The sequence below is a fragment of the Plectropomus leopardus genome, chromosome 15, assembly GCF_008729295.1.
Source record: "Plectropomus leopardus isolate mb chromosome 15, YSFRI_Pleo_2.0, whole genome shotgun sequence".
Taxonomy (NCBI): domain Eukaryota; kingdom Metazoa; phylum Chordata; class Actinopteri; order Perciformes; family Serranidae; genus Plectropomus; species Plectropomus leopardus.
The window spans coordinates 23,614,083-23,639,447 of record NC_056477.1 but is presented as its reverse complement, the minus strand read 5'-3'; the positions used below and the strand labels follow the sequence as shown (position 1 = coordinate 23,639,447).

The 25,365-nt window shown below is 41.3% G+C and overlaps 1 protein-coding gene across 5 annotated transcripts; it reads right to left on the bottom strand.

Moving 5' to 3' along the window:
- Positions 1-726: 726 nt before the first annotated feature.
- lrrfip2 (leucine rich repeat (in FLII) interacting protein 2) lies at positions 727-25,134 on the bottom strand. Of its 5 annotated transcripts, XM_042502436.1 has the most exons (26): positions 24,936-25,134; positions 23,487-23,644; positions 16,082-16,168; positions 15,552-15,611; positions 14,792-14,851; positions 14,610-14,648; positions 14,365-14,433; positions 13,227-13,274; positions 13,047-13,115; positions 12,688-12,777; positions 12,094-12,150; positions 11,319-11,372; positions 10,509-10,577; positions 10,114-10,227; positions 9,662-9,703; positions 9,153-9,284; positions 7,606-7,677; positions 6,553-6,723; positions 5,972-6,064; positions 5,467-5,559; positions 4,691-4,792; positions 2,656-2,788; positions 2,287-2,457; positions 2,110-2,189; positions 1,905-2,009; positions 727-1,283 (listed from the first exon to the last, which is right to left on the bottom strand). In XM_042502436.1, the coding sequence occupies exons 2-26, from the start codon at positions 23,574-23,576 to the stop codon at positions 1,173-1,175; spliced, it is 2,211 nt and encodes a 736-aa protein (XP_042358370.1). In that variant the 5' UTR covers positions 23,577-23,644; positions 24,936-25,134; the 3' UTR covers positions 727-1,172. The 5 variants fall into 5 exon arrangements, with proteins under 5 accessions (XP_042358370.1, XP_042358371.1, XP_042358372.1 ...); XM_042502437.1 differs by lacking the exon at positions 13,047-13,115; XM_042502438.1 differs by lacking the exon at positions 7,606-7,677 and having other exon boundaries at positions 24,936-25,133.
- Positions 25,135-25,365: the final 231 nt, after the last annotated feature.

Below are 25,365 nucleotides of genomic sequence, written 5' to 3'. Positions count from 1 at the left end.
ACTTTGAACCATTTCAGCAGCAACCAATTAAGCTGAGAGAGAAGCATGAAGACCAAACGTCTTGTCATGAGTGCCACATGTAAAAAAAAAACAATATATATATATGTATCGTTGGTGTCAGGTGTCAAGCGTTAATGATAGCTGATTCTGAAATTAAAAGGACACTAATTGAATATTGGCACACTTTATAAATGTTATAATATTTTGGGCTTGGAGGAAGGTATTAAGTATTAAGTAAAAGGTTCAAGTCTAAGTAAAGTCATGAGTCACTTGTGTTCAAGTCCAAGTCAAGTTGCGAGTCTTTTTTGATTTTATTAGCCAAGTCTAAAGTCACCGAATTTGTGCTCGAGTCCGCCTCGAGTCCAAATCATGTGACCTCAACTGCATTATGAAAAGGAAAGATCCAGATTGCATCCCCAGTTCTGTAAATTACACATTTATTTTCAAGAAATCTTTTAAATATCTGAAAATTTTCAATGAAACTGCAGCAGACACAGTTGGTTCTACATATTTTCAAATAATGACTGCACCTTTTTAAATACATCATTCTGTACCTTGTTAAAACGATTACTGTTTCATCGCGCGGTGTGGACACTCGCCCCCCCCCCCCCCCCGTCTCCTAGTGTGAAAAGGCACTTCACTGTGTGAGGGGGAGGTGGGGAGGGGGGGGGCCGGAGCAGCCGTGAGGGGTGAATAGTTTAAAAACATCATTTTTTTACTTCATTCAACCAATTAAAAAAAAAAAAAAAAACAACAACAAAAAAACAAAACAAAATACAGCCAAGCACCCAGCCAGAGAGAGATAAAATCTCATGGATAACATGATGTAGTACAAAGCTCTGAAAAATTAAGTAGTGACTCGAGAATTTTCCTCAGATGTATCTCCCAGCAACTTTATAGTTTTATTAGTTAAGTTTCTGAGTCGTGTCTCCCAAAACACTGGCGACAAAACCCAACGCTTCCGGTTTTGAAAAAAAAAAAAACAAAAGAAAAAAAAACAAAGGACACAGTTCAGTTTGTTGCCTGTGCTACACGTTTTCCTTAAAGTGTTTTTGGTTAGCTACAAATCTTAAAGTGTTACAGCTAAAAATGGAAATGTGCTCCAGACACAATATGGCAGTCAGAGGTCTGAGGTGCGAGTTTAAGGGCTTCTGTGGTGATGCTGCCTTGCCTCACTGCTGCGACAGAAGGGCGTTCCGGTTGGCCTTCATCTTCTCGAGGCGCTTTACTAGGTGGTTGTTGGTCATCTCCATCTCCTCGATCTTATCTAGAGCTGTGCGCAGCTGTGGGGGAGCACAGGGGAGGGGTTACGGTCACCTTTCTTCATTTCCTGTTTCATTTTATAAACACACATTTTCATGGGCAAACTTTCCAAACTTTTCCATGACTCTTCAAGGACCCATAATAAAGATATTTTTTCTTGTGTTTTTTAAACATATATTTCAGATAGAAGACGATAAGATAAATGACAAAACGTACGTGATGGTAAACAAAATGTCGCACACTGATGCATATTAGAGCTACGTAACATCGACAGCTACAGAAAATTCGTTTGCTGTTAATTTGACATTATGTGGAAGGTAATCCTAAAAATATGATTGTAACAATTTCATTATAGACAACTTTCCAAACTTTTAACGATTTGACTAACTCCATAACTACTTTTTTTAACTCTTTTTTTAAATCCTAGAGAAGAACGGTGTCTTTACTAGTTATATAAATGCACAGTTATATTCATACTGTATTTGTATATTTAGCAATAATTTCTATGTTTCTGTATACTTGCTCACAATTTTGTGCAAATTGACCCCTCTCAATAAAATGCTTTAAATTAAATCCATGACTTTTCCAGGTTTTCCATGACCGTGGGAACAATGTTTTAAAATGTTAGTCTTTGTCTTTACCTCTCTTTGAAGTTTCCGTTTTTCTGCTTTAAGTTCGTCTTCTATTCTCTCCGAGTTGTCCGCTGAAGCCTTGTACCTGGACACTTGCCCTTCAAGTCTGTTAATCTGGAAAACAGTACAATATAATAACTACGTTTTACATATCTGTGTTTTTGTATATTTTAATGTGAACTATCACTGAGTTTGACATTTCTTTTTAACTTACATTTTGTTCCATTGTACCCATTTCCTGTTCTGCCTTAGAAAGCTTGAATTTGTATTCACTAATCTGTCTGTTGGCATCTCCTGCAGAGAAAACCAGAAACCAGTGAGTTTAAAAATACATGAAAAAAAAGAGTTCAACGGATTTCTGTGCTAATACGTAATCATAAGACCAACTTACTCTGCATTTCAATAATGTGTAGGTCTGTACCGTTCTCCATCCTCTCCCCGTCTGTGTACGCACTGTCCATCTTTGAGTGTTTCTGTCTCTCCTCCTCCAGCTGATTCTTCAGCTTCCTGATCTGAGCCAACAGTTCGTCTTTCTCCTCTGCCAACTTCCGTAGCCTGACATCTGCAAAAGACATGAAAAATACATTAAGCTGCTACACTAACATTCACAAAATACTGATTAGACAATCTGGAAAGCAGGTTGGCATGCTTAAATATATTAAAATGTCAATGTCACCTGTTTTTTTTCCCACCTGATCTCATCAGTTTATTTAACATCTATATGAACAGTTTGCCTGGACACAAGTAATATCTGACTCACCTAGCGGGCCCTCTCCTGCAGACTCCAGCACCTGAGCGGCCTCCTGGGAGACCACAGTGATCCCTGAGGACAGAGGCTCATGGTTGACGTCTCCATTTGGTGTGCCGTCTGAGATGATGACCAGCCCGTGTTTCTGTGGTGAGAGAACACACATCGCTGAGGACTTGGCTTCACTCACTATGTTGGCAAAACCTTCACACTACAGAGGCTGTGCACAGAGCTCATGTTTCAAATACTACACCCCTCCCTACTAATGTAAGGCCACACAGACCAACAGCTGGCCATTATGAAAAGATGGAAAATAAAAATCTTGAAAAACTAAAGGCCATTGCAAATGAAGATCTGTATGACGTACTGAACAGTCAGTGGTCTGTTGATGTTCAAATGTAGGGATACACAATATATTACTGGTTGGTATTTTATTGACTGATAAGCAAGAAAATGAAATTGTTGTTATTTTTCCAATTATTGAATTTCAGTCTATTATTAAGTTCATCAACGTGGAGCATGGCTGCAGCCCCGGGACCGCACTCAAACCTTAGTTCTAAACGCTGATTTTGCCTCTCTGCCTTTCTCTTCTCTGCTCTCTGGATCACAAACAGACTTGAGGTTATAAATTTACTAAAATACTCGACAATCCACCAGTGGGGGAGACCACACAAGCAATACATCTGTTGACAGAGCAGAACATGATCTTGCAGAAAAGCGACGTCTTCCACCACAAATGTCCTCATATTAGCAGCAGAGGAGAGGATGACTGATGCCACAGGGCTGAATATTGTAAACAGTGGAGGGCTTCACAGTGTTTCGCACAGAATTAGGTTTCTTTATTCGTGTGTGTCCCTTTGTGATCAGTCTGTGTAGTCTCTCGGATTTCAGAGGTTGCTTCATGAAGGCGAGTTTTTCCCCCCTTAGCAGCAGTTTGTTGATTTTCTGTCGGGGGGTGGAGATGTTGTCGGTCGATCAGTTTGTGGCTGTTCTAGAAATAAAGCGTTCTATTTTTATATGAATTAATGGACAGTTAGATGTTTAGTTTAACTTTCAGCGAACGTGGCATTCTGCTGCTCCATCTCTGCCCAGAGTACACCCTGCCCTCCGAGAGTGTGGTACGCTGAATAACCGAATTATATATATGTTGCAACAACACTCCCAACGAGCATACCAGACAATAGAAAATCATTATAGAGGCAAATGCTGATATTGGGGTGAGCTGCCACAAATAAGTGAATGTGCGGGACACCCTGCTTCAGAAAGATGTAGTAATTAGAGGTTATTCTAAAGCTTGTTCTAGCCTATACATGATAAGGTATTAATTAGTCTACATATCTGAAAATTAACTAAGGTTATTACAGCAAGTTATATTGGTTAAGGTATCTGTATCAGCTACAACATACGGTTAATTTTATTGGCCCTGAATTTCAATATGGGCGCATCTATGATAACATGAAGCAAAAAATAACAGCCCCTGACACACATGTACAGAATTTATGTAGCTTAATGCCGGGGACCTAAAGTTGCATTAAGCAAAGCCTGTTCTATAGCAGGATGTGTCAGGATTTACTTCATGATAATAACTTTTTAAAAATACTTTTATGTTTTGTTTTTTTTTTAAAAACATATTGAATCTGTTGCACAGTCAACTGCACAAAAGCTGTTTTTTTACCCTGTAAAATGCACACCACCAGATGCTGACTATTGTGTATTTTCCACTGGGAACTTACCTTGTTGATGTCTATGTACAGTGACATTACCTGCATAATCTCTAACAACAAATCCACCAATATTTGATATAGGAAATTGAAGTCATAGTCTAGTACAGACAAACAGTTACAAAAAATTCCCACAGTAACAGAAACCCAGCAGGTAGTGAAAAGGAAATTAGAAAGAAAAACAAACAGGGAACACAGCAGCAGGTCTGATAACATAAACTGGCTTCGTTCCAACCAAAAGGGAAAGTATAAAAAGTCGTTTCGGGGCCAGAAACTCATTCCTCTTATCTTGTTTTTTTAAACTCTGGGACTCCAGGAAGACCTACCTCTCCTGCTTTGGCTTTCCCCTTGATGTCAGCAAGCTCATCTCTGAGCTCGTCTCTCTCACTCCTAATGCAATCAAAGTACTCTTTCTGCCTCTCTAGGGCCTGGCCACGCAGACGAGAAGACACAAGAGAGAGGAGAAGAGGCAGAGGAGAAGTTGGATTGACTCTGGACAGACATGCAACACCACACATGCTACAGCAAGACATGTTCCATGCACAAACATGCACTGTGCACATCAAGCCAACAACAAGGACACAGAAACACAGACAAGGCTAACATTCTCGCAGAAGATGCCACTGAGGAAAAGGTTAAGAGGTGTGGTAGAACACAGGGACTGAGTTTGTAAAGAGGTTTATCTTTTGCACTTTGCAAAACTACATCGAACTAAGAATCTGACTTTTTGATCAAACAAACTAACTGATCCACAGGTGGAACATGCATGTCATGCTGGAATATGATGACATTTTCTCTTAAAGTTTTCATGACAATCCTAAATAAAAATACATTTTTTTTGTCCGCTGCAGGCTTTAACACAGTGCACTTGCATTGTTAGCTGAGGTTACAGGATCCAAACTGAAAAACCCTCTTATTTCGACAAGCAAAATTCCAAACTGTGAATGGGTCCAGGTATGTGCTAATGCCTAAGGGGTCTCCATCATGCAGAGACAGCATGAGAGGCAAAAGAGGTGCATGGACGCTTTAGTTTGAAGGCTGAAAATCACAACCATCTATTGCCTCCCATGTTCTGTCGCAGCACCCCTGTGTGACCTCCTACCCCAATCTTTTTGTCCTTCCAGTTTATTGTTTCCTGCAGGTCAAACACCTCTCTGGTGAGGGCATCTAACTTAGTCTGCATTCGCTGGCTCTCCTGGAGTGGCGTTGAGCGGCGACAAGATGACACAGTACGGGATAAGAACAGAATAGGGAAAAAATGAAACAAAGACAAAAGAAGTGAAACTGCACATAAACACATACAGACATGAAAAATGAGAGATAGGAGCAGGTGAAACAGGGCGAGAAGACACTCATTTGGAGATGATGCTGAGAAAAAAAAAGAATGATCAGATAGGACAATGAAAAAGAGCGAAGTGTAAGAGGGGACAGAGAGGACCTCGAGGCAGGCCAGTGCCAATCAATCCTTATCAAGTTCCTGCAGCACAGAGCCTCCGCTGCAGCCTGCTCAGAGGCTCTAACACCTTCCGAAGTGTTGACAGAATAGCAGTCTGATGCGGTCACGCTGGCAGAAACAGTTTGTTTTTGTAATGCAAAGGCAGCCTTACCTCTATAAGCTCATCTCTCTGGCGGATTCCCTCTTTCAGTTCTTCTTGTTTATGCTGCAGGACTGTACATGTGTGCTTTTGCCTTTCTAGTTCCTGAAACAACACAGTGCATTTCAGCCACAAGCCTTTATAAAATATAATTTATGACTTTGTCTGCATGAAAAGATTTTTGACAGGGGTTAATGAGTGGTTAATGAGACCGATATTCGCATTTGTAATAAAAATGAAAATCTCTGACAATATTTAGAATTTGGTATATAACAAACTCCAACCCAAAACTTTCTTTAAATGACTTCAAAACTGAAATGTTGAACAGCATATACAGCAAGCTCCTACGAACTTTTTAAAAAACTAAGTCAAGTGAAAATTTAAATAAAATGAATAAATAAAAATACCCCCCTGAGATTTTAAAAAGTTCCTCCCATGCAGACACTTTCTTTGCACTTTTTAATTAATACATTTGATCGGTGATTTGACATTAAACCCCAATAAGCGGCCCGGCTGATAACCTGTCGATCCCTAATTTCTGATACGTGCTTTAACATGATTATACATTGCAGAACTTTTCTTAGATATTTCACCTTTGACTTGTCTTCCAGCTCCCGCCTCATCTCGGCCATTTGCTCCTCCATCTCCTCTATGACGTCCTTTAGTGTGTCCACCTGATAGATGAGGTTGCCTTTGTCGTTGTCCAGCTGCGCGTTCGATACCATGGCTTTCTTATACTTCTCCTCCACCTCTGCAAGTGACTCCTGATTGAGGTGGCAGCATGTTAATAAACAGAGTAAACAGCTTTAAAACACAGCTCATACACATGCACCAGGTGGCCTCTCTGGATTTTCTAACACATTGGCCAAAAATACTACACACGTCTTTTCTTATTTCTAAACAAAGATTAAGTAAAGGCATAATTCTGAAGCACCGTGTGTTGTATTTTTCCATTTTAAACAGGTAATTTGGGACTTTGTGTGTGTGGTGCAAGTGGTGACACTGATCACGCAATAATTCAAACGCGTTGAATCACTTCCAGGAGTGAAACAAGGCGATGGTGTGAAAAGGGGATCTGAAAGAGTGAACTACAAGTGAACAAGGAAACGAGATGATGCAAAGTAATCTAGCTAAAGTGCATCAGCTGTGCTCTACCAAGACCAAGACGGGAGTCAGGTTTGTTAGTAAACTACTCTCATCAATAAAAAATTTGAGCGTCCTTTCTAAAAGATGGAGAAGCTGCTGAGAGTGACGGCCAGAAGGCCATCTAACACTGTGGCGACAGGAGCCAGAGTGGAAGAAGAGCCTCAAAACTGAGAGCTGTATTCTGTCAGCAGGTGGAGCATTTTAACTCTTCTTCTTAAAACTTTGAACCCAGCTGAATTGTGGGAGTGTCTTCACTTCAGGCCACAACCAGCGAGTTGCATCAAAACAGGAAGTGAGGGAAGATCATGCAAAGGAAGGATCATTACGCAATTCACACTGGGAGCACGCAAAGACACGGCTGTGGAGTTAAGAGCTACGGGAAGGGGTGCAAAGGGGTATATGAGTGGGGAGGGCTGGGGGTGGGGGTGGGGAGGGGTTAGTGACGCCAAACTGCTCCCAGAGAACAAGAGAAGGCATGCTGTGAGCTCAAGCCCCTCTACCTTCAGCTCTTTAAGCCCTTGCATGTACCGCCCCTCTACATCCTGAATCTGGTCCTTTAGTTCATAGATATCCTGTAAAGCAGATGAAGGAATGGTTGAGGTGGCATCAGAGAGGGTGGGGGGGGTATCAAGGAGAGATAACAAAGCACCCGTGCTGCCGTCTCAAAAACAATCCAGCTGGCGTACACATGACCAGGGCACCCAAATATGAGGAACAGCATCACAGGACACATGTCACATCCAAAAAGAGAAACGGTTAAAGCAGACACTTAGGACAGCAGGGGAGGGCACATCAGAGGACAAGCTGTGGGACATTCATGTGCACAAGGAACGGATGTATATGTACACTGTTCAGCAGTGGTGGGTGAAGTACCTGAAAGGCATACTTGAGTAAAAGTACAGCTATATTACCAGAAAAGGACTTTGGTAGTAGTTTAAGTCACCTTTTAGAATATTACTTAAGTAAAAGTCCTAAAGTCTCTGATATTTACTGTACTTGAGTATCAAAACTCATTTATGATATTAAAGGTAATTAAGTATTGAAAGTAAAAAAACAAGTAATTCCTGGTAATAAAAAAACAGTCAGAATTTTGAGAATTTCAAAATGAAACCTACATTGCATCTAAAGGTCTTCTTGTTTTTTTTTTTTTTTGTTTGTTTTTTTAAAAAAAGGATTTAAAAACCAAAAAATTTAAAAAAATCCTTCCCTCCCTTTCCTTCATTTGTCTGTCCATTCTTTCCTTTTTCCTTCCTTATTTTGTACTAAGTAACTAGAATGCTTAGGGAACTCAAGTAAAGTACAGATACTTCTAAAACATACTATACAATACTGTAACAAAGTATTACGACCAGAGTTGCTACAGCTTACAGCAAATTGAACTTTTTTCTTTTTTTGTTTTTTGAACTTTTTGAGGCATTTTCAATGCAACTCAAAACGAAATTTAGGACTGATTTCACTATAACCAAAACTGTGGGGTAAAAAGAAAGAAATAAAAAAAAAGAGCTGATACCAATTACTTACAATAAGGGATAATTTCTGCCAAAATATTCACTTTAATATAAAAATGACTTTTGGGTATTCTGTGATTTCTTTTCTTAAAATTTCATTTTATTTTGAGTTTTAACAATGCAATGTTAGAAATTTTATTTAATATAAAACACGACTTTTGGATATTCTGTGATTCTTTTAGTTACCTATTATTTTGAGATTTAACCATGCAATGTCAGAAAAAAAAGATTAATAAAACCATACCTTCTATGTCACACTTTTACGCGTCATGAAAAATTAATTTAGGAAATTTTAAGACCAAAAATTTTATCTTTAGACTGATTATTTCAACGCCTTTTAAGACCTTCTAAGGATCCGCTGGGACCTTGATTATTACAATACAGCTGTTGCAGAACATGTGGATTAGCATTTTATGATATTATGATGATGGACATATGTAGCCAAAATAAGTACAATTAAATTCATATCCTTGTATTTTTTTTATCGGTTTATACAGCCACATATATAATAGAGTAACACTGTTTATCGTGCGTCTTACCCTAAGTTCACTGAGACTGGTGTCGGGGTCATAGACGCTACCCGTGTCTGTGCTGCCGCGCCGTGACGAGGTGCCGCCCAGCGATGCCAGTGTGGCTGCTGAGAGGCCTGGGGTGGCACAGCGGGAGGATGGCTGAGAACACAAACACACCACAGAACTACAGTTAGAAAACAAATACAACTCCGACACGTTAAACAACACCGTCATCTGATACCGCAGGGCTCTGAAGTGATCCTGCCCGCTTCAGATCCTCCTCAGGGGGGTTATTGTCATTTGTCATGTGCTGACGTATAAACTCGACAAACTAGCTCTCTATCTCCACAGGCTGTGTGCATAAAAGCTAGATAATGCTCGTGTGTTGTGTTTACATGGTGATAGGTGCCAACTATGGAACAGAAATTGATTTATTGTTCTGTGTCAGATCAAACTCGCTGACTAATGCAGTGCCTGTTTTGTGGTCAGTGAAGTTTGAATGAATAAAGAGAAATGCAATATAATGGTGCACTCACCCGGCTAAAATCTGAATACTGCTTGTCACATTTTTCATCCAGCTGAAAGGAAGAGAAGAAATATTAAAAAAGAGAGTATTTTGAGGCCACGCATCCTGTGTCGTCATGCTCGGAGCCGTTTCCTCGTCTGTGAATCGGGAGGTTAGTCCAGTTAATCTGAGTCTGGGAGAAGTGCTGTATGTTCACAGATCCTGAAGAGTTGACAACCAAACACGCAAATTAAACAGCGAGTGAGTCACACCTCTCCATCAAAAAAAGATTTTCTAGGTCCATGCTGCACTGCAAGTCACATCCACTTACACCACTTTACTTATTTAAAGTCAATGACATAAAAACAAACACTAACTGTGGGATGAGTTTTTGAAAACCAGCTGTTATTTTTGATCATGCATCATCTTGGGGTTGCACCACACTTTCCAGCCCACTGTTGGGAACTTCGCTCAGCCACTTACAGCGTCCAGATCTGGAATGCTCAAATCATCGAGGTCAGACACAATACTGCCTCTTCGGTTGGAGCGGCTGAAATAATCGGCAGCCGACTCGCTAATGTCCGAGAAGTCAGACGACTGCTTACAATAAACACACACACACAGGGCGTAGAGGACAGAAAAAGAGGCAGAGAAATAAAGAAAAACAGCGAGCCAGAGAGTAAAAATTGTCAGAGAGAAAAGGGACAGAGGACACTCTGCAAGGTCAAGGTATTTTAAATGTTTGATGGGTATTACGTTGATTTTCTTATGTAGTACAATACAATAAACAGCTAAAAAAGCGTTGATTATTAGATCATCATCTACTGTGACAGAACACCATTCGTCTAGATTATACAAGCCGGGTCCCTAAAGCTCACCGCACTGTCCCTGCGGCCTCTCCTGAAGTGTTCCTGGGACACGCTGCTGACAGTGTCATCATCTGAAGACTGAGAGGAATACACACACATACATAGAAACACACACATACACACACACACACACACACACGATCACGATGAAGAGCCACAGTATTGTAGGATGGCTGCATGCCCAAGGCTTTCTCCGACACACACACACACACACACACACACACTTGTTCAAACAGCGATCCACAGACATCCAGTAGCAGTCTCTGTACTAAACAGATAACTGGATTACTCCAAAGACTGCAACGCTTCCAGTAATGCAAATTCATGCAATTAGGGATCATTTTGTCAAACGCACCCAGTGGAGCCAAGTTAGATAAGACAACCTCGCTACAACATCTTTGCCTGAACAGCACTGCAGAAGAAATCCTCAATTCGCACACTCTAATGTCAATCAGTGATGCTGTAAACAAGCTGCGGACAGTTTGGTATGGATGATCAACATTGTCACTGGGAGGAGGGAGGCCTGCTGTTGAGAGGGGGAAGCGTGTTAATGGTGGGTGTTTGTGTGTGGAGTTAGCGGATATCATGCAGGGTGGCGGTGGTTTTAAGGTGCTCACCACGGGGCTGCTGCGGGTGGAGCTGGCTCCAGAGGAGTACCAGCTGTATTCAGAGGGCTGCGGGTGGGGGGAGGAGGAGGAGGAGGGGAGGAGGAGGACAGGGGATCAAATGAAGGCAGACGTTGGGCCACATGCACAACAGTTAGCTGCTGTGGTGGTGACATTGCTGAAACGCTGTTTGATAAACATTCAGAGGACTTACAGCTCTTGAACTGTACGCCGAGCCGTAAAGACCGGTGTCATCATAAATAGAGGCCTGAGGGCACACGTAGGAGACAATGCAGGGCTCAGCAAAACACAAGAGGGAGCATGAATCTTTGACGCACTAGTCAAGTAAGCTGGGTAAGATGACTTTCTCTTTCTCCATGCAATAAACACAAGCACTCTATTTCCAAAATCAAACAGGCCATTTGTTTTAATGCCCTACAACAAAAGCCCTGTATTCACACAACCCCCTGCCTTATCTGACTGACGCACAAATCTCTGGACACCGCCGAGTGCTCCAAGTGTCCAGAAGCTAAATATAAGCGGTCCTTGCCACCCCGGGCATCCTATCAGATGTATTATTGTTGCTGTGCGTCTCTCCCCCTCTCTCTCTTTTTCTCTCTCTCTTCTCTATATATAATTTTGTCATCTACTGCAATTTAATTGTTTTTTAATTGTTTTTTTAACTGTTGCATCTATTTCACGTCTGTGCAATAGATGCAACAGTTACTCTTCCTGAGGTTTCTATTTTTTCCCGCTATAGGTTTTTTTTTGGGAGGGGGGATCTTCTTAGTCGATGTGAGGGTCTAAGGACAGAGGGATGTCGTATGCTGTAAAGCCATCTGAAGCAAATAATGATTTGTAATAATGGGCTTTATAAATAAAATTGACTTGACTTGACTATACGGCCTAAAGAGAGGGGGGGTGTCTGCTTCTGAAGGTAACTAAAGACATGCAGAGAGATGTTGGACACTCGGTGGACAGAAACTGACCATGCTGTAGCTGCGAGGCAGCGCCGTGCCAGTGGTGGAGGACGAGGAAGTGGTGGCCTGTCAGAGAGGGCGGGAGCGGGGGGAAATGTCACTTTAGAGGACAGAGGAAAGCTGTAGCAGGAATGTGAGGTGGAGAGAGACTAAAGAGCTGCAGAAAGTGGAAACAGGACGAGTGTTTTGCTGACGCTGTCACAATTATGGTGAAATGTGTTGAGAAGTGAGGTAAGGTGACACTGTCGACGGTTTAAATACTGGCGGAGGAGTGCCGCCTTTGTCCATCAGCGAGTCATTTACATAAAATCAAATGATCACAAGAGCTATTTTACAATGGAGACAGATCTCGATCTAAAGGTCAAGCATTTAGATTTCTCTGACTCTTTCAAGTCGCTAACAAAAAACATGAATCTCTCTGCTTTGATGCCGTGATGATACAAACTAAAATCTCTCACTGCAGTTGTATAAAGGGTTTGTTCGTCATATAAATATCCTATAAACTCGACCATGCAGATGCTTCAGCTGGCTCTGGTTTCAATGAAATTTAACTCTTAACAGCCTGTGCATAAAAAGGTTGACGGCACTGTGAGGGGGACCGACCCGAGGCTGATAGGTGGAAGTGGAGGGGGGAGGCGTTGCTTTGGTCTTCGTGAGGCTGCTGTAGTTCCTTTGATCGTGGTAAAGTCCAGTCTGGAAAGGTAGCGACATAATATGACCTCAAACAAACACCGACATAACAAATTTGAACCTCAAGTGTCAGACTAATGTCTATTTCAGACACATTCAACACAGCTTGGCCAACATCTGTGTGGCACTTTACAAGGCAATGACACAGTCAATATTATCAAAGGTAAAGTCGATCAACAGTAAATCGGCACTGCAAGCCACTAACGTTAGCCTACACTGCCTCCATGCTTGAGGCCGCAGAAATGACAACAACGCTAAAGGAGTGCACTGACCAGCAGGTCCTTCTTCGAGGAGCTGGATGAAGACCTTTTATGGCCATGCAGGTCATTGTACACAGAGCTCTGTTCAGCCCAGAAAAAATAAAATAAAATAAAAGCGAAATTGAGATAAAAAGGCCTAGAAGAAGAGCGTAGAAGCAGTGATAAACAGACGATCGTCACACAGGTACATACAGTGGAGCGGGAACTCTTGAGGGTAGAGCTAGAGGTGAGACCATCAGACTGAAGAGAGAACAGGAGTCACATGAGTTACGATGAGAGGAAGATCAAACATCTGAGATGCTGTTAGGCTGCTGTTAGGTCTCACTAACTCAAGGTTAGCTGTTAAACAGGCAACAAGTAATCCGACACAGCAACAGATCAAACAAAACGTCTAGTTTTCCACTTTGTGCCAAGGCCACAGTGAGGGAACAAAAACATTTGTCAGTGGCATTCTGCCCGTTATGAAGGCTGTGTGATGAATATGTGCTCAGTGTGAAGTTTGTTGTAGCAACAAGTGCACATGCAGATGCTCCGATGTAATCCTGTTGAGTTTCTGTGTCTGATGTGCTATATTTTCACAGATTCTAGCAGGGCTGTCCCGAGTGCTTCAGAACTTCGAAGCCAGGATTATGTCAAAAAAAAAGTCTCAAAATTTGTATACATGATCCTCAAAAAGTCAAGTGTCAGGTATATCAAAGGAAACTGGCATATCACAGTTCTACAACCATCATGGCGAATTACTTGAAAACTTTTACTAATAGCTTAGTCATCTTGCAAAGTATTCTTTTTTTTTATTACTACAAGCCTTCTAACTGTCACACGGTGCATCAACTAAAAACTGATGTTTCAAAAAAAATGTCCTCTCGGCTTTTAGGAGAGCCCTTGATTAAAACCGATGACTGCACCAAATGTCAACGTTCAAACTTCCAGCACTTTAAAAGATGACATTTACTTCAGTGTCATTTCAGAATCGCGAAGCAACCCATCCAAAAATGACAAGCAGAGAAACTCAATATGGAAAAGAAATTGAAACAGATGTCACCTCAACACTATGTCTCCCTGCAGCCAGGTATTAAATAATCTGTCACATGCAAATCTCCAATATGAAAAGGACATTACGGGAGCAGAAGATGAGATGTGCTGGAGGAAAGTTAGAAAACAGTTGGTTGCTTCTGTGCACATCCTTTGAAATCTAAGGGAGTTTTTGCTTGGCACAATAAAGTTAGCCAGGCCTTAATTCTGGTTGCATGCTGAGAACCCTGGTATTTAACCAGTTACCAAACCACACAAATAAATTTTATGCTCTCACACACATGCATACACAACGCACCAACAAATCTCTTCTACGGGAACTGGATCGACTCTTAGACCCCGAGTCACGAACTGATGATGAGGTTGACTTCAAATGAAAAACAAAGAAAAGCACACATTAAGAGAGCTCGACTACTATTTTAAGCAAACGCATTAATTAAATAAGACCTTTCCTAGCAAAAACAACGGCTTTCTCACATCCTTGTGCCCTTATGAGAGCACAGTCTTAATAAAACTGGCAGGGATTTATGATGCATTACGCACCCTGTAGCTGCGGACTGACATGACATCATCATCCAGCCCCTGTTGATGTGGAAACATGGAGTCACAGCAGAAAAGCAGACAGAGAGGAACATGGGTGATGAGAGATTAACTGCAGGATTAAAGGAGAAAGAAGAAAGGAAATACAGGCGGACAAAGAGGAAGTGTGCGGGGGAGATACAGACCCGGCGATGACGGCTGCTGGATATACTACTACTAGAGCCTCTGGCTTTTTCTGAGTCAGCCTGGAGGAAGGAAGGAAAAGTTGGGAAAGATTATGAAGTGAAAGTAGAGAGGCTCAATCACAGGGGGTGAGTAAGGTCACTCCAGTGCTCAACAGTTGCTATGCAAAAGCCCAAAACCATGCAAAACAACTTCTGTCATCGTGTTTACAACCAAATGGATGTCATAAACATTTGCAAATGTTATCCTCTTAAAGCACAGCAGCAGGATTAATGATATACAAAAACAGTTCATATGTTGCACTTTTTGTCTTTTTCCGCTCTTTTACAAAGGGGAACATAGTGGCTCAAAACAAAAAAACTCTGCTACTCCACATCACCAAAACACACACACACACACACACACACACACAGATTAATCCTATGCAAAAGTTATCCACTGACATTCAAAAAGCATCCATCCTTTCTGAAGCAGCTGCTAGTGGAGGAGGACTAAATCTAAACGTCCAAACCACCTTCTTGCATGCAGTCTCACCGACCCTAAATAAAGTCAAAGGCCAAAGCTTGCTCTACGAATACACACAGCCACAGATTACGGTGTCTCCAAAGCAAATACACTGCTGAGGCATATTTCCACAGTGAGGTACAGTGTAGTCTGTGAGTCAAGTGTAGCGACACGGTCAGGGTTGACTGGGGCTCAATCCCACACAACAGGCTGTGTTAGTGGAGTGCGAAGCTGCGACACTCTCACGCGCTCGCCTACCATCCACTGGTGGATCTGACCCCATTTTTTGTTGCTACTGCTGGAGGAGTGGTAAGAACGCTGGACAGGGGGAGGAAGTGCCAGGAAAAACATACAATCATACATCACTTAAAACTGCTGAAATGTGAAAAAAACAAACTGGATGATATTTACTTCAAGAATAGAACTTTTGGTTTCATCTGTGGACATGCAGCACTTTATTTTTTCTCTCTGTGGGTATATGTTTGTGTATGAACTGTGAGATTATTCTAAAAATGTCTTTCAAGGCATGAAGCCAAACAGCTCCTCTGCACCACATGGAGGCTGATGAGCAGCGTGCAAACACTGAGTCAGTTCATATAGTAACGGTCCATGTAAAAACAGATTATAAAAGACTTAATAGAGGAGGAAAGAAGACAAATTTCAATGTTTAAATTACAGTTGATCAGTGCTGAGAGCAGCAGTTATGGGACACTGCATTTGCTCGCTCGATGGGTTGAATAATGGTCACAGTGCATCTTTGTCAATCAGGTCCACTTTGTGTTATATACCTCTTTCTGCTGCCGCTCAAGTTCCCTCATTCGGATATCCCTGGCCTCCGCACGAGCCGCCCTCTTGGCTGCAAGCCTCGCCTCCGCCTGTGACACACAACATGAACACACTTGTCAGCCACAAGAGGAAAGTGTTGAAGATGCCACTCTCTGAGGACACGCCCCAACAAGCGCAAGGATAAAAATAAAAGGAAGGGAGTAGCTTCAATCAAAAAAAAAAACAATCACACAGGAAAATTTGCACGAGTACACTTGGACCGTCTGTTTCCTGGAAGAGAAAAGAGAAGGTGGAAAATTTAAGAACACTTCACTTCCTTATAGCTGCTTAAGTGTGGCTGTCAACCCAGCTGGAACCTAATTATTTTCCACTTTATGGAAGCGCTGCATAGTTAGGACACTGTAGTGTAAAGTTTAGATATACTAATAAATGAAAAACGAAAAAAGATGCAGACCTGCTTTGTTTTCTCATATCTACTTTTGCAGGCAGTTATGTGCAGCATCAGTATAATGTGTCAAGTCTATACTGGCTTTTCTGCTAATAAAAATTATTAACTCGCAGTAGTTTATACTGCCTTTTAAATGCAACATTCAAAACAACACACCAAACACAGAGACTTGATGGTAACTTCACACTTGAAACAATGCAGGTCACCCAACATTGGCCAGGTTGGCCAATAAAGCACCGTTGTAAATCACTGTGTATTTCGGCCAATGGGTACTGCAGAACAGAAATGCCAAAGATATATTTGAGTTAAATTGGAAACAGTTACTCAGTCGCACAGTTTATCCTCAGGAGAGCACTGAAAAGTTTTATTTTTCCACTGTAAAATGTTCCACTCAGTGCATATCTTTGTCTTCATGAACACATTCAGTGCATTCCTCATCAAAAATACTTAAAGTTTATAAAAATGTAAGAATTAAATATATCAGCTGATATATTAGCAGCTTTTTTCTCTTAAAGGACTGCTGTGTAGGATTTAGTGGCATTTAGTGGGGATTTTGCAGAACTAAAACTTCTCCCGTGTGCCAGGTGTGTGGGAGAACTACGGTTCCAAAGGCAAAAAAATGCAAAAACGTGACTAGATCGAGCTAGAGAGTTTGATTCATCTGTGCTGGACTACTGTGGACCAATGTGGCATACTCCGTGGAGGATGACCTCAACTAAAGCTCATAGATTCTGGTTTTTAGTTGACCATACACTAATGAAATCATAGTTAGGAATACTACATACAATTTTTGTCAATAGCTGTCGCTAAATCCCACACACTGCACCTTTAAATATCAATATCACCCCACCAAACCATCATTGGTCAGGCTATAATATGGACACTATGCAGCATAAATTCTCAACCAAGTTCATACTGTGTGGGGCGCCCTAGCTGAACAGTTTCACCCGTGAGTCCACAGCTCTGTGGTCCTGTCCAGAGTGAGTGCCTGCAATACCTCATAGCCAACAACATGTGCTAACCATCAGATTCAGGAGGTCTGATTTAAAGCCCTCGTGGGGGAGATGCCAATAGAGCACAAACAAACTGGCAGGGAAGTACAGGATCAAGAGAAAACAAAGTGAGTCACAATAGTGTGGTTCTGCTCAGCCTGTAAACATTTCCTGATAAATACTTACGGAGCACAAACAAGGCAAAGCCAGACTGAACCCAACAAAATCTCCTCTGGGTGGTGGGGGGGAGTCATCACACAATTTGCCCCCAAGTGAGTCAGAATATGAACAGGAGCTAATTTTACAGAGTACCTCAGCAGAAGGAGCTAATTTAGGCGAACCTCTACACAGCCCCGAGGAATCACGCAGGTGACTGCGTACACTATACTTCCATTACGTCCACAATACCAATTACACTGTGAACATGCTCTGAAACTGAACATCCCACCAACAAAGAACAACACTTTGCTCATGGAGCCTACCCCTTTATCTGTGACTAAAAGACAGTCCATAAATACAGCGTGTGGTGTGTACAGTATCTCACTGCAGACAAACACTGTCAGCATTCCAGCAATTTCTTATCTGCACTGCCAGAATAGAGGGCCTGTGGGTATGGACTATTCCTGTTTCAATGCTAACCCCGAGTGAACTAACACTGTTTTAGAATAATACCGAACAACCATGCAAATTCAGGTTTGCACATGCAGTCTGTGCACCTTGTGTGTTTGTTAAAGGAACCTATTAAACCAAAAATGTTTTAAGGCTAAAGCGTAGCTAGATTTCTCTAAAAGGAGGGGGTGACCTTTATCCAGTTGCACACACCATAGTTTTATTAAGTATAATAATCATCTTGTTTTACAGTGATTGGGTGCCTTCATTGAGTTAAAACTATGACCCAGAATGACAGTCTGAGCAGCGTTGGGGTGATGAGAAATGAACATGACAGAAAACGTGCATTTTTTAGTAACTGGTACACAACATTAATAAATGTAAACAAAGAAATACCATTAAATGATGTTATATGTCTTTGTGTGTGAGTGTGTTTACTATATGTAAGAACATACAGTTAAACACCATATTGCAAACATATATGCAACGTGAGACACTTCTGTGGCCTCTCTGTGTGATTTTGGAGTCTATATCTGATGGTAATACAATGAAGCATGCTTGGTACAAGGTGGGAAGGAAGTGAAGTTGTGAGCGTATGACGAATGAGAAGGCAAGAGAGGCGGCTGGCCCCGTGCTCTGCACCTGTTGAGCTGTCTGACAGAATGACCTGCTCTGCACAGCAGCACAGCTGAGCTCTCTGTCTCTGTCCTATCTATAGCCTGGCCCATCCGCCCTCAGCCCTCTGACAGCCATATCATGGGGCTGGGAGGGTAACGTGAGCAGCAGAAGTTCACCATCAAACACACCTTCAGCACTGAGCAATAAGAATCCAGAAATCCACCATGACATCACCTGAAAGCTCATATCTAAAACTCTGCAGAGAATCAATACTAAATATTCGCACAAAAAAACCCAAAAAAACCCCAATCTGATTTATAAACCCCTGCATACGCCTGCCAGAGCACAATGTCCTTGTAGAAATCTCAAATCAACTCAGGATTGTCTGCACATGAATCAGTCTCGTATCCCGCCTTCTACACATTCAACCAAAAAATGGTCAAAGCACCTCATAAATGCTAATGCAAAGAAATAAGCAGGCTGATCAATTGTAATTCATGATAAATCATGACAACAACAGAGCGTCACCACAGTATTTATATTCTTACAGCAATCAGAGTAATTGGTATCCTCCACCCTGGGCTAACATAAAAACAAATAAAAGTTTGACAGGCAAATACTATTTATGTAATATCTATTCAAGTTATGTTATAGTGAACTTGGCCTGCATTATAATTAAAACTTATAATGAGGGTAAGTAGTGTAACGACAGTGCGTGAGCTGCCACTTGCTTTATTTCCACGCTTTACACAATTCACATGTGCAGGTGGTGAAGATGAGCTGAGCGATGTGACTGGAGAAGGCCACGTGTGTGTCCGTGTGTGCGTGTGTGTGTGTGGCAGCCACCACGGTATCTCAACTGTGCTCTGTGCACCTGACAGCACAGTCATGTTCACTGCAGCGAAATTACACACAAAAAGAATGTGAAAACTAAATATGTCCGTGCTGATCTAGCAATAAATGATACTGACGACTACTGAAGCTCTGTTCTGGAATTCTTAAATGCGATGATCGCTTCATCAGTTAGCCTAGTTAACATGACAGATGAGGTGAAAAAGACGTAATATCTAATAATATCACGCTTGATATTGTGGTAAAAGTGAGCCAGACTCTCCTGAATCCTGCCACATCCTGGCATCACCCCAGTGCTTCGACAGCATTGGTGCACTCCACAACTGACCACAATCAGTGTGACCTCGTGCATACAGTCCATCCTTCTCCTCTGTGCTCCGGAGAAGACGGATGGTGTGATGGTGAGACGGCGCTGGTGAAATATCGAGTGGAATCTGATTCAAGACTACAGTCGGCTTATATATTTTACAGCTGAGAGGTACTGATGGAAAAAAAGATGGCTCACTGGCACAAGCACATGTAACAGTGCTAGTTTTGATGATTATGATTATGTGGATCTATAAGTAATACGTGATATGAACTGATATTTAATATATAAGAGAAATCATTATGTGCATAATGACATCTCTCATATTGAATTTCTAAAATCTGGCTTCAATTCACCACCTCATCATCATCAGGTGTGCACATTCTCCTGTCAGGCTTGTTTTATAAATCCCATCTTCTGTACTGGGAAGTGGCATACGCCTCTTTCAGGTCCCATTTTATGCATATGAAGGAGTTATAAATAAGGCCCCTAGACAAAATACTAAATTATGTATACACCGAGAGTATGATAATTAACATAAAATTAGGGTAGCACCAATGAAATGTAGGAATGTACCACTTTTCTCATTTTATATCTCTGTAAAGTATACTAACAATTATTATTTGGGGGTTTTGGACTGTTGGTGAGAAAAAAAGAAACTTTACGACATCACAAACTGCACAACTAATCAAAATGTACTCAGATGAATCAATAATGGAAATCAACACAATAGGCTAATATTAAAATGGGAACAGAACGTGCCGTGTCCAACAAATAATGAAATAAAAACTAGTAAGTGGAGAAGGGAATCTCCTGTGTCATTACAGCGGTCAATATGGCAGCATTTATGATCTCCATACTTAGCAAATGAAAATGAAATAAGCTTAATAGGTATAGGTAAGTGGAAGGTGCTGATATGTAAATGGAATACTTTAACATCATCAAATACATAAATATGTAGATGCAGAGCTGTATCTAGCAATAATCCCTGGTAGTTTAAACAATTAATACTCATCTTATTGCCAAGTCAGCTCAACAGTTCTCATCACTATAATCACTGAAAAGCCAAGACATAGTACAACATACTAGTTATGTAAAAACTGAGTTGAAATCAGCTTCTGAAATTTGGCTGATTTGTTTATATAGATAGATAGTCACTTAAAAAAGGCCCTTACAGTCACTGTGCAGTAGGTGCACTAAACTGCGGTATGTGATGTAAATGGCTAACCTTTGGGTCTCTCTTGCAACATTAAAATTACATTCCTGCAAAATGTTTTAATATGACAAAAACATGACATTTATAATGTGCAACAAAATAAAACTACTGTTAAAAAGCTTGCATTTTCAGGGGATGAAGCTGGATCAAACTGACTTGGCTTGTCCATCAGTTGTTGACAGACACTGTAATGCCTGCGTTGTTCTCCGCGGCCTAAACAGTCTCCAAACCGTATGCGGAAGACGATAGTTCAACACTTGCCAATACAAAAATAACTTAAGATATCTCAGATGAAATCATGTGAACTATGAACAGCTTCCACACAAACACACACCCTCTGTACACTGAGGAAAGTCAATGATTGCCTTGTTCAAGTACCATCAGCTCCCTTAGATCCTAATCTGAGGGACAACGGGTATGAGATGATCATCTAATTCTAACACTTGGCCGCTGTCAGATTTCTAAGCAAGCTGCTGGTATTCAAAAGGACTGACTGCCCAGTAATGTAAGAGGCCTCAGAGCTGCGCTGGTGACGGTGCAGGCTCAAATTCACAGTCATTCTCGGCAGTGATCCGTGCCAAGCACAGGCAGGCAGGCAGTAACTTTTCCTAACCAGGCACAGACAACACGAGGCAGAAGCTGCAGTGTTTTGAAGATTTGTTTGGGAGGGCGGTGATGTGCAACAAGTTACACGCTGACCCCTTGGACTCCCAGCGCAGTTCATCTAATCTCTGCTTTGCTCCACAAAGAGATTCAGATTTAGGACCTGACTGGGAGGGTCAGATGACTCATGTTTCTATGATCAGCCTGCATGACTATAAAGAGAGCAAATGGAGCCTTGTGCTTAGTGCCCAAGAATGAGGCGCTGCACACATGAAGCATTCTTAAAATGGGCCAAGTCAAATATTTAAGAAAAGCAGATTCATCCAGAGTTATATTTTTACCTGGAAAAGTAAGAAATCATTTGACATGAACCATAAATCTTCACAAAAAAAATCTGCATGCAATGTGGCTTTTCCACCTATGCATACCAAAAATAAAAGACCTTTAAACTCTGAAAACAGATCTTTGTATTTCATGTTTTCAGCTACCTCAAACTGAAAAAAAGGCAAAGGAATGGCAGCCCTGCTGTGGAACAAAATGGAATAATCCCAGGGCATGTCGTTACAGGCTAGGCAGCTTCTCTCCACTGCCCGTGTTTTTCCCCCCCAAACGAAAACACCACAAGTCAAGCCTCTCTGTGGTCCAAACCAGCTGTCTCCACTAACCTGAGCTGCAGATTAACCAGCAAAACCTGAAAATCCACATATAAGTATGTGCCTCAAAAGGTCCATTTGCTGACACAACTTGACCACCACCTTTCAAATCAACATAATTTATTGCGTAACAGTCAGTCATATCAGTCTCAAGTTGACTAAACACCTGGGTGTTGAATGGAGAATTTGGTAAACACGCCTAACACGTGACATATTATTTACAAGGCAAAAACTCTGCATTTAATCCAAACTCTGCTCACAAGATTCAAGACATCTAACCAGAGCAGTGTCCAGAGCAAAAGGTCCATAAGACAAATCCTGTAAAACTGAATTTTTCAACACTTAATTATCATTAGAAGTGCTTATGTTAACTGCTTCTGAAATCAATTTTGCATATTTAGTTTTCAAAGGAGAACAAAATAACATTAGGATCCCCCAGTGTTTGAAAAATAAAAATTTAAGTGAATAATTTCTGCACATCTTAGAAAAAGAAATTACCTGGACATACTGAAGAACAAACAATGCTTTCTGCAAATTAAAAAACAAACAAAAAATGTGCCACCTTCTGTTACCTGTATTGAATATATTCAGAATTCTCCTATTAATTTGTGTTTTTTGAGTCAATTTCATATGATACTTATTTATTTATTTATTTTTAATTATCACTCAGTTGAAAAGAATAACACTTGGAGGACAATCAAAGCACTTTTGTTTAAGTACTGACAAAGATGGACTATGGATGCAACTGATAACATAATACATATACATTAACGTTATCAAGCTTTGATGATAAATTTCATATTGCTTTTAAAAGCTCTCTCTTTTAGTCATAATGCAGTGTCAGCCAATCAACTAAGTGCTGATAATGGTTGCAACACTCATATTTCTTTTATTTTAAAATGTGATGCAGCTGCCAAAATTAACATCTAAGACTAGCAAATCAATCCTCTCTCGATGCTTTAAGAACCCATTATCTAGTTGAGGAAAAACAAGATAATTTGAGCTGAACAAAATCAAATTAGCATTGATTAAGCAATACACGAATGGAGCAATTTACAGAGAATATAACCCAGATCCATTTCAGTTTGTGTGATGGAGTATGAACTTACCTCCCGCGCGATGCTACTCAAGGCCTCATCCTCTGCTGAGAAGCGGTCTTTCAGTGGGGCACGCTTTCTTCCAGAGCCTTGTGTCCCCATGTTGCCTCTGCCACTGTAGCTCCACCAATGTGTGAGTTGAGAAAATACACCAAACTGTATGTAAATGCCTGCAGCACAGAAAAAGTAGAGACAAAAGACACATATTTTAACAGGTTTGTAAACAAAGTCGAGTGTTACGTGCATTATGGCTGTCCTCAGTTTCAACTGCAATTCATTGTGAATGGTTTTATGCCCTCATTACAAGCCATACACTCCCTATATCTTACTTCCATTCCTGCAAAAACAGGCCATCACTCATGTATGGCATCTACAATCGCTTTGGATAAACATGTGTTGCTGACATGGACCAGCCTTAATGTGATCTGCGGGACCAGTGCAGCCTTATAAATCATCATTTAATATACCATTCCAATAAACAACAGCTAATTAGGGTATACAGAAGGAATCAATACGAAGTTATACATCTTAAATTTATTTGAAGTCATAACTGTTGACAGATAAAGCTTGCAATAGCTGTTTAAGTACTATTCCTCCTCATCATCAACATGATGATATGTATGACACTGACTTCCAGACAGCATCAAAGTTAGCAGATGACACAGACAAAGGAGCACTGTGGCTGTCTGGTAAAGACTGTCGGGGGGGAAAACGCCTAGTTTTGGACCCAGCTGAGTCAGAGGACCCAAGCGAGGCATGAGCATTCCTTAAAGACGTTTGATGAACTGAGCCCCGTGGACCCAAAAACCAAAATTACCAGTATGACCGCCTCAAAAACGCCGGCTAACAAATCAATGAATCCGAATAATCCTTAGTCAACTCACAACAGATGATAAATCTCTATGATCGTACTTTTTTCTCAACCAACTTCAGCTAACTTATAGATGCATGAACTCGGACGGTTTTCCACTCACTAACAAAGCTAACTTACAGTCTCTATATTATGTCCATTCGGGAAATTTAACAGTTAGTAACGTTGTCTAAGCTAAAGCTAAAGTTAAGCAAATGTAACGTTAGTGTCTGTTCTGTTAGCGTGAGCTAGCTAATAATTAATACGAACGTTAACGTTGACTATGGTTAGCTTGCTAACTAGACGTGCTAACTAGCATTTCGTCCTCCTAAAATCCTCAACAAAAGTTACCCTTTTAGGTTTTTTCCCTTCGCTTCCGCTGAATCTAGCGCTTCACAAAAACGACAACTATCCACACATGTCCTTTCCACAGCAATGACCCCCAGCACCGACGACGGTCTCAGGGAGGCGCGGCTAGGCTAGCTGACCAGTTTAGCTGGTAGTTAGCATGGATAGCCGGTGGGGCTAACCTCGACTCTCCTGAGAGGCAGACAGGGCAAACTGGCACCGATCATCCCGTCATATATCCCACCACAAAAATATAACGTTACCTTCGCGATCTCTTTAAATAACCCGCGATACTGCCAAGGCGTTGTCTCCTTTCTTCTGTACGTTTAGGACAGAGACATTGGGCTTCTCCTCAGGGATCGGCAGTGTTTTTGTCCACACTGACAGCTGTCATCAGTCTGCTTGTCCACCGCTCTCCGCTGCCCTCCTTACCCAGTTTCCACTCACACTGGTTCGCTCTGAAGGTCCCGGATGTTGGGAAAAATTAGGGTGTGATGCTGCCTTCATGCGCCCTCAGACACATCAAAATGTCAACTGTTACAGCCGACTGGGAGAGAGTGGTTTTCCATTGAGTGATAATTAATAGGTCTGGTATATCAACATATGAAGTGACTTTCCAGTGTGCAGCTTTTAGGGGCTGACAGCATGGAAACTGTTTATACAAATGTGACGCAAACTGCTGGTGTTATGTTT